The sequence below is a fragment of the Strix aluco genome, chromosome 2, assembly GCF_031877795.1.
Source record: "Strix aluco isolate bStrAlu1 chromosome 2, bStrAlu1.hap1, whole genome shotgun sequence".
NCBI lineage: Eukaryota > Metazoa > Chordata > Aves > Strigiformes > Strigidae > Strix > Strix aluco.
In genome coordinates this window covers 39,417,591-39,431,138 of record NC_133932.1, presented here as the reverse complement: position 1 = coordinate 39,431,138, position 13,548 = coordinate 39,417,591, and the positions used below count along the sequence as shown (strand labels likewise).

Here is a 13,548-nt window from a genome sequence, read left to right as displayed (position 1 = left end):
CGTGACGGCCAATCGCTGCGCGCGGTCCCGCTCCCTCCCCCTCCCTCGGCGGGCGGGCGGCGCGGGCGGGGCGGGCGGGCGGGCGGGGCCGATGCGCGGTGGGGCGGGGCCACGGCGCTCGCGGGCTCTTCTTAACCCTCGCGCCGAGGCGGCCGCCGCTGCGCCTCTGCCTCCCCGCCCTCCTCTTCCTCCTCCTCCTCCTCCTCCTCCTCCTCCTCCTCCTCCTCCTCCTCCTCCTCCTCGCCGCAGCACGGGTGGGCGGCCTGGCCGTGTCCTGGGGAGCGCCCGGCTCGCGTGGGTGAGGTGGCGGCCGTAGCGGCGGGGGCGGCTGCGTCCCCCTCGCCGCCCGTTGCATCATCCGCGGGCGCGGCGCGGAGTGGGCGAGGAGAGCTGGGGGTGGCCGTGCCCCTTCCCCCCCCGGCCGGCCGGGCCGCGTTTCCCCTCAGCGCGGGCGACCGTTACGCGGCCGGTGTGGCGTGGGGGTGTGGGGAGATCGGCCTCGGGGGGCTGCGGGCTGGTGGGTGAACGTGGTCGTGCTGCGCGGTTGGGCTTTTAGTTGCTTTTTTGTGATGAAGAAAAGAGAGACGAAGGGGCAGGTTCGGAGCTGTTCTGGGTGAGGGGGGAGCCCTGGAGCCAGCCCCGGCGCTGGCGTCCTGCGGGGAGGGCGGGAGCGCGGGGTTCGGGAGGGTGCGGGCTGCTGGGGATGCTCTGGGCAGGCCGGAGGGTGCCTGCGGGCTGCCCCCTCTCAACAGGGAACAGGAGGAAACCTTGGCCGCCTGCTTCTTATGCAGGCTTGCATGATGACACTGTGCCTTTTGTTTTTCTCTCTGGGTTTGACACCAGCTCTTCAGCCCTTCTCGGGCTGTCATCCATTGTTCTCCTGGGTACCCTGAGGTCTCTCGCCAGTGTTTTTGGGGAAGCCTGGCTAAGGCAGTGGACCAAGAGGCTTCTTTTCTTACATTTTATTTCATACATTGCCCTTCACCTGTTGGGAAGGGCCTGAACTTGACTAAAACCTGAGAGAGCTACTGGCATATTGTTGAGCCAGCTACTACTTGAAAGACAAGTGATTCTTTGCCTGTTCCTGTTTGAGTATCTATGTTCTGTATATCTCTCTAATCCTAAAGTCTTTGACTATGGAGGTTTTGGAGTACTGGCCCTATTCCAGCAAAGTTGCTCAGACTGTTTACCCTTTCAACAAGTCTGTTTGCTGATCTGAGGCATGAAAGCTCTGTGTTCTGCAAAACTTGTGCTGCAGAAAGGAGGGAAAACTCAAGGGTATGGAGATAGGTGAAATCTGAGGATTTTATGTCAGAGAGGAAAGGTATATCCTGGGAAACTGAGACCTGCTTAGAACCTGGTATTTCTCAGCAGGAGAATGGCTGTAGTGAGATTACTACAGGTGAGGTATGGTTTAGGTGCTAGGTTAGGTCCTGTACTTGGAGCGTTTGGACAGGTCATCCTTTTTTGGTATTAGTTGGTGGCTCTTTAGTATCACCCTCTGCATGTGAGTTAACCGGCCTGCTTTCCTGAAGCCAGAGTACTACTTCTAAAAATCGTGGTTGGTAGCCAGGGTCATGGGGGGCCTGTGGCCTGGAGCGTGCCAGCTGGCTCAGGTACGTCACTAGTCTGGCGCTGGCAGCATAGCAGGCTGCCAGGACGGCTGGGACGGGCTGGCCTCTGGCTGTTGGCAGGTGCCCGCTGTCTGCATGTGAGATCCATAGGAACTAGGCAGGGCGTACCGTGCTCATGGCTGCACTGTGGATGCCTGCCAAAATCTCTACAGATGTAGCTGGAGTGGGTGGCAGCTGGGCTTTCCCACAAAATATGCATCAGCCAAAAAGCTGGCTTCCTGCCCAGGCGGAGATGACCAGCGGTTCTCTGGCAGCCTTCATCTGAGGTCCCCGGGCTAACAAAAGATGTGATGCCTTGTGGGGGGGCACCATAATGCTGGGGAAGGGGAGCTGTGCTTCTACCTGTTTTACAGACTTGGTCAGAAATTGAGAGCCAAGCTCCAACTCCCTCTTTTTGTTATGCTGGGCATCTTAATCTCTGAGCCTCTGTTACCCTACCTGTAACGCTTCTCTCCCTGTACTTGGAGATCTTGGCAGATCAAGAGCACTGTTCCGGCTGTAGGTTGGTCTATCTTTGTGTGCTGACTAAGAAGAGGGAACTGGAAGCAGGGAAAGAAATAGTGAAAGCTTCTGACTGCAGCAGGTAAAAATGCAGATAAGGCACTCTCCAGTCTTTTCTCTAATGCTGTTGTGCTCCTTGAAGACATCAGTGTTCACTCAGAAGACTTATCAGCTGAGTCCAGACAGGGATTGGAGCGCACTCAGGAAATGGAGGTGTTAGAAGACACCTGCTTTAGGGCTGCATGCACAGCTTCCCTTCTGTGGGGGGAAGGCAGTCTGAACACTTTCATGTTTTCACTGTCTGGTTTCTAGCATAATGATTGCTGTACCGGTGAAAGTTGTTTTGCTGTTGAAGTTTCAGTATCTTTGCAATGTTACAGAGGCAGGGGCATTAAAGAACTACCTATTTGTTTTCAGGAAGGTTATGAGTATGCCAGTCTGGCCTTGAAAGAAAGAGTGATGATTGAGAGGACATGCATGTGCTCATCTTCTCTGTAGAAGAAAATGGAAATAAGACTTTTGATTCTTGAAGGAGCCCTTCCTAGAGCCACAGTGTCGTTAATTCATACCCCAGTTACTTCAGGTCACTTGATGTCTCCTGACACAGGAGCGATGGCTGCCTGCTACTGAGGAAGTAAGAAGGGGACACACATACCCAAAACAACAACAAAATCCCAAACCAAATGGTTGACTGTCTCCTGAATCACTTATAGCTGTGGTGTTTCTGAACAGCTTCTAAAGGCTGAATGGGTACTGCTACATCTGTAAAGGTCCTAAAGCTCTCTGAAGACCCTGCGATACTCAGAGTGAGCAGAACAGCTGGTTTGTAGTGATTGTTCACAGAGTAAAGTACCTGCTTAATGTCAAAGTTTCCCATTCTCAGGCTGCAGCGTAATGGAATCCTGTATCTCATCTCTTGCTGAGTAGTCAGCCCTTGGGGCATCTCTCTCTGATCCACCTCATACACCTGCCTTTTAGACAGCTTCATTTCTGCTTCAGACAAGACTCAAGTTAATTAGGTTCTTGCATACATGATACTCTTTAAATATCTCCATTAGTGCTGACATCATATACTGTTAACAGCCTTAGAAACTTTAGCTCTTAACATATCTGTTTGAGGATTAATTTCATTCACTGGCCTTGAACCCTGTTCTGTAGGAGTTGAGAAATAGTTTAGGTCTTGGGTTCCCTGTGGAGATGGATCCAGAGATGTGAGCTTTGCCCATGAGGCTTTCTGCATCTCGTACCTCTGTCTATGTCCCAATCCCCTTCGTGACTTAGGTTTAAGTGACTTTGTAAATCGTCTTTCTGATTTTTCTGCCTCATGTGCTCTGCAGATATAATGGCAGAAGTTAGTCAGGCTATTCTAGTTAGACTCTGCCCACACCCCCAGCTAGTTATGGGAGTGTTCTCTTTTACAGCAAACCTAAATTCAGACTGATGGAATTTCTTTCCTGAAGGTGGGCAGCTCTTCCTGCAGCTTATCTCCCTTAGACTCTTCTGAGCAGCATTCAGTTGCAGTTAGAGTAGCAGAGCTGCCATTCTTCTGCCCTGTCTCCTCAGCCTGTGTTCCTAGAAGAAAGACGGAGGAGAGGGTCAGACTAGCAAAGAAGTTGCTGTTATCCTCTGTTTTGGTGATTTCTGCTCACTCCCTTTCCTTTGTTCCCCAAAGGTCTCCACAGTAGAAAGGTACACCAGCTTCCCATGGCCTGATTTGGACCTGTAGGCATAATCAAGGGGGGAATTTGGATGTCCTAGATTGACCGCCTCTGCCCTCTATTGTGCTGAAGTTCCATCATCTAGGGCTGTAAGCGCCAGTTGGATGTTCTGGGTGGTGTGTCAGGAAGCTCATCAGTAGCTCTGAAGGAGCTCAAAGATCTGAGGTCTTCCTTTTGGTTTTGAACATGACAAGTCACTCTTGGGCTCTTGACCTGTTTCTTAAGTATAACTGTAAGCCATTGCAGGTGTTTTTATGTCTCTGTTGAGTGCTGTAGTAAGAATTCCCCTTGGAGAACAACCAAGTCTGTCCTAGGACTTTTCTGTCCTTCAAAACCCTAAGATACTAGGTTGGCCAAACTAGGACTGATTCTCTAGTAGCATGATTAGAATTTGACTTTATAAATGTGTATATATATATATATATATGCATACCTATTTACTTTAGGTTGAGTGGATGTGGAGTTATTTAAAATAATGCCTAATAAAATGATTTGAAGGGATTTATTGAACAGGAGCTTGTGTTCCTTCCAGTGAATGATGGTTAGTATTTGGTGACAGGACTTTTGTTGGCAATGTTTGTGGTTAGCTTTTTCCCTCACCTTGTTTTTGTTCACAGGTCTAGCCCAATTACCGAAGCTTTGATTAAACATCAGAGTATTGCCATTCTAAACATATGAATCTCACAGCTTAGTTGAAGGCAATAAATACAGCTTTTCCTCTGTTTCTGCTGTTTCTAGTTCAAGAGGTGATGGGTGTTGCTGTTAGTGGATTATGGATTTTTTTGCCTTGCAGCAGAGGAAATGAGATGAAATTGTCTTGCCCAATTCAGAGGGAATCCTCCAAAGGCAGCTTTTGAAGAGAGCCACATTCATTTCTTTCCTGCTGTCAATACAAAGAACAAGTACTTATTTTTTGAAACCTCTGAAACTTTTACTGCAGCAAATTTGTCTCCCTTTCTCCTCAAGTTTTGGACCCTCTTGAAGGACACTGAGGATTGGTGATTTAAAGCTTTTAAAGGTTTTGCACTCCTATTTTATGAGAGCCAAGAAGATGACCAAAATCTGCTGTGTCCTGTCTATAACGCCTTGCTGCTTTGTCTATAATCCCTTCCTGCATGTTGAAATGGTTTGATTCTTTGGCAGCAAGGTCCCTTTATTAGATGGACTTTGTAAATACTGTCCATGTTACCTGTGAGCAGAGGCAGTTGGTGTCCATGTCCAGTATTGCATGCCAGCTGTCTGAAGGAACATGTGGATGTGGCTTATAGAAAGACTTGAAACTTCTTCAGTATATTTCTTTACTAAAAAAATGCTGAAATTCTGAACTGTGAACCAGGGACCTTCTAGAAATAGAAATGAAGTCTGTGTTTCATTCTGGAATGGGAAGTAGGCTAATTTCTGGTAACAAAGACTGGTTGGTGTAAGATGATGTATATTTGTGGGATGTTAGCTTTCTTGGACTGGTGTGTCTCAGCCTAGTCCTGGTCAGTAGTCTAGGACAGGATGTAGTCCATCTTGGCTCTTGGGCATGCATTAGGCTAAATAAAATAGACTCATATAATTTTGGTGGCATGGAAGTCTTTATATCCAGAAGGAGAATTATTTCAAGCCTTAGTCTGGAAAGTTGGCCCTTTCAGAGGCTTTTTTTCCTAAAGAAGGACAGTTTAGATGCTTTAGGCATTTTCTTCAAATCAGCATGCAAGAAAGGAATTGCTGTGCATAAGGCAGTAGCGGTTAGTGGAGCATGCTAACTTGCAGGATCAAATGCTAAAGTTCACTGATACTGTGCTTCAGAATTTTTTCCAGTGTGTCACCAGACCATCAATTTTGTCTGATCTAAGCTGTATCTGTTTTGCGTGCATTTGTCAGAAGGAGGAGGGTGAGACGGGGGGACACCCTTTCCTGTGCTTTCCTAGCACAGTTCAATAATGGAAAGAGCAGAACCTTGCTGCAAAATGGTGATGAGAAAAAACAAATATTGGGAAACAACCTGCCATGCTTTCCAAGACTTCAGCCATATTTTTGTCTTCAGTGAACAGGAAGCAGGCAGTGCTCTATGAACAACTGGCTGGAGTAGGAGAAATGAACTTACTGGCTTCCATTTTATATTTACTAATTTCTGAAACAAAAAGCCTGCTAGAAGGCTTCCTTGTGGTTGAAGTGTTTGCTGCATGTGCTACATCCAGCATCACTATAGTTGCGCATGCAACACTAATTCAGGTAGGAACTTGCAAGATTTTGGGCTTCTCAAGGGTAGAGAGGCCTCTGCAAGTGTTCCTGTATAAAGCCTTTTCTTAAGTTGTCTACAGGGTCTTTTGGTGATGGCCTCATGAAGGCCTTTCACCCTTGGTGTCTCTAGAAGTATGTATCCTGTGAACTGGAGTATTTTCTATTACTTTGTGTGGCTTTCAAGCTTATGGAATTGCAGATAGTCCAACAGAGATGTTTTCTACTTACTTTACTGGTTCTGAGCTGTGGCGGGCAGGACAGAGGGAACATTAGGTAACGTGGGAAGAACAGGGTCAGGAGACCCTCAATTGGTCTTGCACAGTATCTCTGCTGGATGATTTATTTTTTTTTATCCTGTTTATACAAGTCATCTTCACTTGTTTTGCAGCTTCTTTTTTTCCCCATGGAAGTGGGACATGTGTCTTGCTCCTACAAGACTTTCCTGATGTATTTTTTTTCTAACTTCCATGATCTGTAGCTTTGAAGAAGATTCCAGTCTTGTGACCCACAGTACTCAGTCTCCTGAAAAAGGTCCAGTCTACTGTACCGTCACCTTCACCAACAACATGGAGAAGTTGATATTCAAAAGGCCTGTTTCTGTATCTAAGGTACCCATTGGTCTTTGGGGAATACTGTTGCCTGTCTTTCTGTCACCATAATTTGGGAAAGCCCTATCTGTTTTCAGAGGGATTTCTAGGTATTTTTGCTGGAATGCTGTGGAGGTAGGTGCTATTGAAACCAGTGGCCTTCCTGGAAGAGTTGTCCTTGGTGACCACAAGTAGCAATGGAGAGTCTTTGGCACCATTTTCTAATTGGTCAACAAATAGGCTTACTCTGTTCCTCTCTGCTTGGAATGGGGAGGTTTTATTCCAGAGAGCTGGCTTTTGGTGTGGGAGGGGTGTCTCCTATGAGACTAGTCCTGTTTCCTTGACATTTATGGAGGCTAGTTACAGTAAGCCCATGCTTCAGTGATTTTAAGTTCTCTTCATGTAGGGCACTGTATTGAGCTTTTGCACTCAACATTGCAGTGCAAGATTCTTGTTTTGGTGATAAGGATTTGGCAAATCAAAAATATGCTGAAATGCTTCCCTGTCTTCACAGTACTATGGAAATAAAACTGAACATTAAAACAGCCACTTGTTGTGACCTTTTTCATATAAGGGGAAAACAAGATGGGGACACTTGATGATGGGACTTGTCTAACTGAGGCATAATGTGCTCTCTCCACTAATGCATGGGTCTTGGGTATAGTGACAGGATCTCTTATAGTCAGTGGCAGAACCTGTTCTTGGATATTAAAAGCTACTTGTTGCCACTGCCTCTTTTGGCTTATAGGCTATACTGCTGTCTTGAAAATTACCACCAGGTAATTTCTGTTCAGGCTTCCCTCCAAAGAACTGCATGATGAAACACTAGACAGGAAATAGATGTATTGGTGAAGGGACAGAAACAAGAGTAAGTACTCATTAGTAACATGATTTTTTAGCTATTGTAGGGTAGGCAATGATTTGAATGGGTGGTTTCCCGTGGTGCAGAACTTGAATAACTTTGATAGTCTCAAAAGATGTTGTTACATCTGTTACAGCAGAGCATATGAATCACTCTGATTTGGGGTTTTTTTTAATTTTTTTTTTCCTTTCCTCTCCCTCAAGGATGAAATGCCTACACTTGCTTCCCAGGAGGAGCCAGATATGAACTCATGCCCTCATGCACCTGGCAAATATTTTCTCCCTGGTGGGATGGACAATGAGAACTGCAAGGCTAATGAGAAGGAAAGGGAGTGGATCCGCCCTGATACACCTAGCAAATGCACATGGAAGCTTGGGAAACCCCTCTCTGCCTCCCCTCATCGTCATACCACTTTGTAAGTATTTTATTTGTTGATTTTCAGCAGAGTGCTAATCCAGGTCCCCTCAGAGACATGTGGATTTAACAAAAGATGACTGATTTAAATTGATGCTGTTTGTCATGCTGGTGCTTCTTAATTTTTATGTATAAACAAAATTAAGAACCCAGATTAAGCATACAAGAGGCCTTGCACCAAAGATATGAAACTACATGGACTGGAACTAACTTAAGTAACCTGGCAAGCAGTTCCCTGACTAGATGAAAGATTGCACTGTTAATGCCTTTTGCTTGTAGAATAGCTGACTCTGAGCACTGCTTAGCTACTTCATGCCAGGAGGAAGCGCAGAGCACTTTGTTCTTGCCTCAGCACTTGGCTTGATGTCTGATTAATGCTTGTTTTGGATCAAGGACTTGATGTTTTGTGAATTTGTATCCAATGGGCATTCTTTTAAACCAAAATATCTAAAACAACTAGCCTGATAAAGGGGAGGGAGAGAAGAAAACTGGTTGAAATAAAAAGCGTTGGAAATACTGTGTTGCTCTTGTGTGACCTGCCTGTGGCCGCTTCTGTGAATACACTGACTTTTCTTGTATGCGTACCAGGCCAGAGCCTCTGAAAATTCTGCCAAGCATCCTGAATAAAGTTGGCAATACACCCTTGGTGCGAATCAACAAGATTGGGAAGCAGTATGGGCTCAAGTGTGAACTCCGTGAGTACTGCTGTACAGGCAGAAAATCAAAATAAGAACCATTGTTTCAGAAACATGGGTAGTCCTGGTTAGTAGTGTTGTGTAACCTGACCATAGAAGGAGTGCAGGTACCCTGCAGAAAATGGTGAGAAAAATTCCTTTTTCCTCAGCATATTTTCAGGGTTCTAGGATTTGGTCATCTAAAACATCTTTCAAGTTATACTTCATGAGGACATTTCCTGCACTTTTTCCATTTTTTGTAGAAAAAGTAAAACTTTTTTCATAGAAAATAATTTTTTAATTTTAAAAAAGTTGTATGAAGTTTTTTGACTGCTGCTTATGTTCAGAGTATTTATCAGTGTGTGTAAAATCCAGATCTGCAGTTACCACCAAAGATCACTAAAAATGATGAAAGGGTTGAAACTGTCAGTGAATGTTTTCTTGTTTGGTTGGTTTTTTTTAAACCCCAACCATACTGGAGATATCTGGAGGCTCTGATCAGAGTCCTGAAAGGTCATGTTTAACACCATTGAAGGGATTAATGCTGGGAGTACTGAAGTGGAGGCTAAACAAGGGGAGAAGCTTCCAGTTTGATCAGAAACTCTTTGGCTGGAGAATATAGCAGGGAAAAGGCAAGGCATGTTGCTGGAGTTCTCTTCCCCCGTGGTATTGCACTGGAAGAGCCCTGGGGCTTTTTATGCTGATGACTGGGCTGTAACAAAAAGGAAGGATTGAAAGGAGGGGTCATATTTTGAGGAGACTGACAGAGTATGGGTTCCTGGCTTCTGTGGCCAGCATCAAGTACCAGACTTGCTGTGTTGTTGTGACCCATAACAGCAGAGGTGGTGTGAACTGAATGCCCATCTCTGGTGTTGTAAAGCAGGGAAGTGAATTGGGCAGACATGTTAAGAGTTGCTCTTGTGGATATGTTAGGAATCAGCAGCCTGTTAAGCAAATGACTGCTGTTTAAGAACTCTGCTTGGTTTCTTTGTTTCCAGTGGCAAAATGTGAGTTCTTCAATGCTGGGGGCAGTGTGAAGGACCGCATCAGCCTGAGAATGGTAGAGGATGCTGAGAAGGCTGGGATCTTGAAGCCTGGAGATACAATCATAGAGCCAACCTCTGGAAACACAGGTAGGGGATGGAGAGACCCTAGTAAAGTGTGGGGGAAAATGCTGTGGTGTTTTTCCGGGAAGAGGCAGACTTGAGATTAGAGCATGGAGGCTGCCTGTGCAAGGAAGAAAGGGGATCTCTTCTTGCCTGCATGGTGTAGGGAGCAGCGCCTCTTCCATCTCGCACAAGGAACAATTCTGCAGTCTCCAGCTGACCAGAACTACTAGGGAGGAGCTCTGCTAAATCTGCAGGGTGTCTTTGCTTTAAAAGAAAAGAAGTGGTAGGCCAGATTCACTAGGGTCTTTAGGTCCTATTCAGGAATTAAAGTCTGACTGAAATTCTTGGAAATAAAGCACCAAAAGACTAGAGTGAATCTGGATCTTCCCCTTCTGTTTGGGAAGTCCCATGGTCCTCGTTTCTATACTCTGTCAGGTGAGGTGGGCCTGGTTTGAGAAACAGCCTTTCCCACGTGGTGCAGTTGAGATGGGAGATGAGCTTCATCCCTGCGGCACCATCTGCTAACACAGCCCTTGCACACTTAGACTGTTGATAGATCCACTTGGATCAGTGTCTCTTCCTTGGAGGACTGGAGGAAGGAACAGTCCCATTAGTCAGGGGCCAGGGCAGAGCATCTGATAATCCAAGCAGACAAGTTAACTCTGGGCTCCTGCATCACAGCTGTTGTACTTCTGTTAAGCTGCTCTACTGGTGGGGAGGTAAACATACCTGGAATGTTCCCTCTTGAGCTAGTTAAATATAGAATATACTGCCTCCGAGGAGGAGGATTCTGAGCTGAGCTACAAGCTACTTCCCTGCCTGATTTGCTCTTAGAGGGGTGTTTTGTCCTGTCCTTAAACCCTTTCCTGGGCATCCATCCACTGTTGCCTTCTGATAAACACAGGCCAAGCAGATCTTTCTCTTGTTCTTTTGATCCAGTCCAGCCTCTGTTAATGGAGGGACGGGGGTGATGAGCTGATCTGTGACCAGTTCCCCTGCCTTCAGCAGAAAACTGAGAAGTCATATCTGTTGCTGTTTGCTCAGTAGGTGCTCTGTGGGGGGAGCAGTGCAACTGAAGCCCTGTGACTGTGGCTATACTTCTTGCCTGAACAATGGCATGTAGTGGAAAATACCCATATATTGCATTTCTCCAGTATCTGAGGTCATACTATGACACCCTGCTTTCTAGGTCAGTACCTGATAAATGGTTCTCCTTGCCGCAGAATTCAAAAGATAGAAAGAAGGCAAAACTGAAGGAAGTACAGGACAATTAGTTCAGAAAGCTGTCTTTTTTAATTTAAAAGCAAAGACTAGGGCAGACAGTAACCTGAGAGAATTGGCTTTTGCTCAAGGCTACTGCTGAGCTGCTGCATATGTTAAATGTAAGAGCTAACGTGTTACATTTTTGTCCTCTCTGCATCCCACTTCTCCCTCAACCGAAGTCCTGTTTTGATGTTTGCTGTATTTCCAGGTCAGTAGCATAAGGTACAAACTGTTAGAGTTCAGGTCTCAAAATGCTTTCTTCATCACAGACCATAAGGGAAGATGCTGCATGGCTTCTTTTTAGTCGTTGACCTTAGTGAGGCCTTTGTCTTACTTTTTTTTTTTGATTTTGGCACCCATATTTATCTATAATATACAGGGAAAAGTTTGGGGTTTTTTTTTCCCTGCCCCCAAATATTTAAACACTACTTGAAGTACTTGGGGTGTGAGTTATACTTCCCTTACAGGAACAGTTAAAGATTTTTCTTTCACTCCTACACAATCCAGCACCATGTAGAAACAGAGCCAGCTTTGAACAAGCAAGTCTCTGTGTAGGGTGAACTGCCTGTGAGCCTTCGTCACAGGCATGTGTTGGTATTGTGCCTGGTACCCAGAACTGCAGGGGAGGTGCCATGCAGCCCAAGCTCAGACACATCTCAGCTAACTTGATCTGTTTAGCTTATCCAGGTGTAAGCTTCTCTTCTATGGGGAAGGCACTTCTGAGCTTAGCTCTTCAGGCAGGCAGACAGTGACAAGCTGGAAGGCAGAAATCAGGCTGGAGGTGCAGATTTTTAAAGTAGAAATGAGGTGTCTGTCTCTTAACAGTCAGGATACTTCACTGTGGTAGCAAGTTGACGTAGTGCATTAGAACTGCAATCACACACAGCATCTAAGTCATGTCTTTTTAGAAAGGACTTAGTTTTGGCACATTGCAAACTAGGGATTTAATGCAGAAGTGAGTCAATAGAGGTTCTAATACTCTTCTGACAGTATCAGAATGATTGCTGTAGTCATCTTTAGCTTAAAGCTCATTCCTTTCCCAAAATACTTCTGTAAAAATGAAATGGGTGAGACAGGAAGAAGGTGATGTGCATGTGGTAAAGCTCGCAGTTTGCACATGTCAAGTTTCCCCACCCTTGGCTAAACTTTCTGTTGGCTGTGATCCTCAAAGAACTAGCAGCATCTGTAAATCCAATTTTCCTCAGCAGCCAGAAACATTCCCTTTGCCATCCCTCTAAAGACACTGTACTCAAGCCTCTGGTAAAAATCTGATTAAAGTCAGGGCATGCCAAAGCTAGCATTGTGGGTTTTGTTCTTTGTTGCTTCTCAACTGTATGCTCTACTTGTCTTTTCTTGCTTCCAGGAATTGGGCTGGCCTTGGCTGCAGCAGTGAAGGGTTACCGCTGTATCATTGTGATGCCAGAGAAAATGAGTATGGAGAAGGTCAGATATGCTTTTATTTTCAAGAATTAAAAGATAAGCATGCTTGCACTTGCAGAGTTCCTGGTGCAGATGAGTGCTGTGGCTTTAGCAATGGAGGTGTAGGCTCTTGGCTTCCAAGTCACTGGCCAAGCAGAACTCTGCTGAGGGCCTATTGCCAGTGTCCAGGGAAATCCAGACTGTCTAGCCATGGACAGAAATGTGTTTTAGACCTGTCCCCACAGCATTGTCACTTGGAAAACTGTCGTAACTGGTTTAAATACAAATGCCAAGGGAACTTGGGAACTTGAGATTTACCTAGCACATTGAAGTAACTACCCACCCCTAGGTTAGCTGTCGCTCCCTGAGCAAAGGGGGATGAAGGAAGGCAATGTTGAAGCTTTGAATATTCTGTTCTGCACTGGGCTAATCAAGGCAATGAGGGAGCCTGCTGAGCTCCTCAGGTTACACTGGTAGGTACTGGCAAGCTTCCAAGTTGTGTCACCACAGGAACAAAGGGGAATGAAAAACCACCTGGGTAATGTCCACTTACCTTCACTATAGAAAGCACAAAATATTCAGCTCTAGAGCAAGCCCTGTCCTGTGCTCCACTAGGGTGTTGCTGCACCTGCAGCCAAAAGGAGATCCCCTGTGTTTCACAGCTGAGGCAGCAAATTGCTGTCAGCAAAACCACTTATCTCAGTTCAAACACTTCCAGCGTTCCAACTGAAAGGCAGTGGCACAAATGAGAACAATATCTCCTGAAGGCCTATACCCATTACTTGCTCTTGGCTACTCTGGAGGGAGAGGTACCACATGGCCATTGCCATGTGCCACACAGCACTAAAGGCCGCCCCTCTGAAGACAGGCCTTGTCTTAGCTCAGTGTCGTAATCCTCATAGCAGTCGAGCAGTGCATAGGGCCCTGGAGGATCTTCTTTGCTGCCTGAATCCAGTGGAGGAGGTAAATATACATAATTTGCACTTGAAATACTGGGCTACAGTAGTGTTGGAATGCAGTACATATGTGACTGGCATGAAAGAAGATGGTGTTTTGCCTGAGTGAGACTTCTCAATGTGTAGTAATAGTCCCCACAGGCCTGAGGCCTAGAATAGAAACAGGAATTTGACATCTAGCT

The 13,548-nt window shown here is 45.9% G+C and overlaps 1 protein-coding gene across 8 annotated transcripts in view; it reads left to right on the top strand.

The window, feature by feature from the left end:
- Positions 1-211: 211 nt before the first annotated feature.
- LOC141919259 (cystathionine beta-synthase-like protein) overlaps positions 212-13,548 on the top strand; it is a 30,423-nt gene continuing 17,086 nt past the window's right edge. For 5 of the 8 annotated variants that reach the window (XR_012621911.1, XR_012621912.1, XM_074814452.1 and 2 more), the window contains exons 1-5: positions 6,087-6,690; positions 7,735-7,946; positions 8,534-8,640; positions 9,618-9,752; positions 12,355-12,434. Coding sequence is in view for 6 of the 8 variants with exons in the window: in XM_074814452.1 (XP_074670553.1) it covers positions 6,550-6,690; positions 7,735-7,946; positions 8,534-8,640; positions 9,618-9,752; positions 12,355-12,434 (675 nt within the window). In the remaining 2 variants the exon portion in view is untranslated. Of the gene's footprint in view, positions 299-443; positions 518-1,957; positions 2,218-6,086; positions 6,691-7,734; positions 7,947-8,533; positions 8,641-9,617; positions 9,753-12,354; positions 12,435-13,548 lie in introns of those variants that run through there. The other 3 variants (XM_074814453.1, XM_074814455.1, XM_074814454.1) reach the window with 3 other exon arrangements.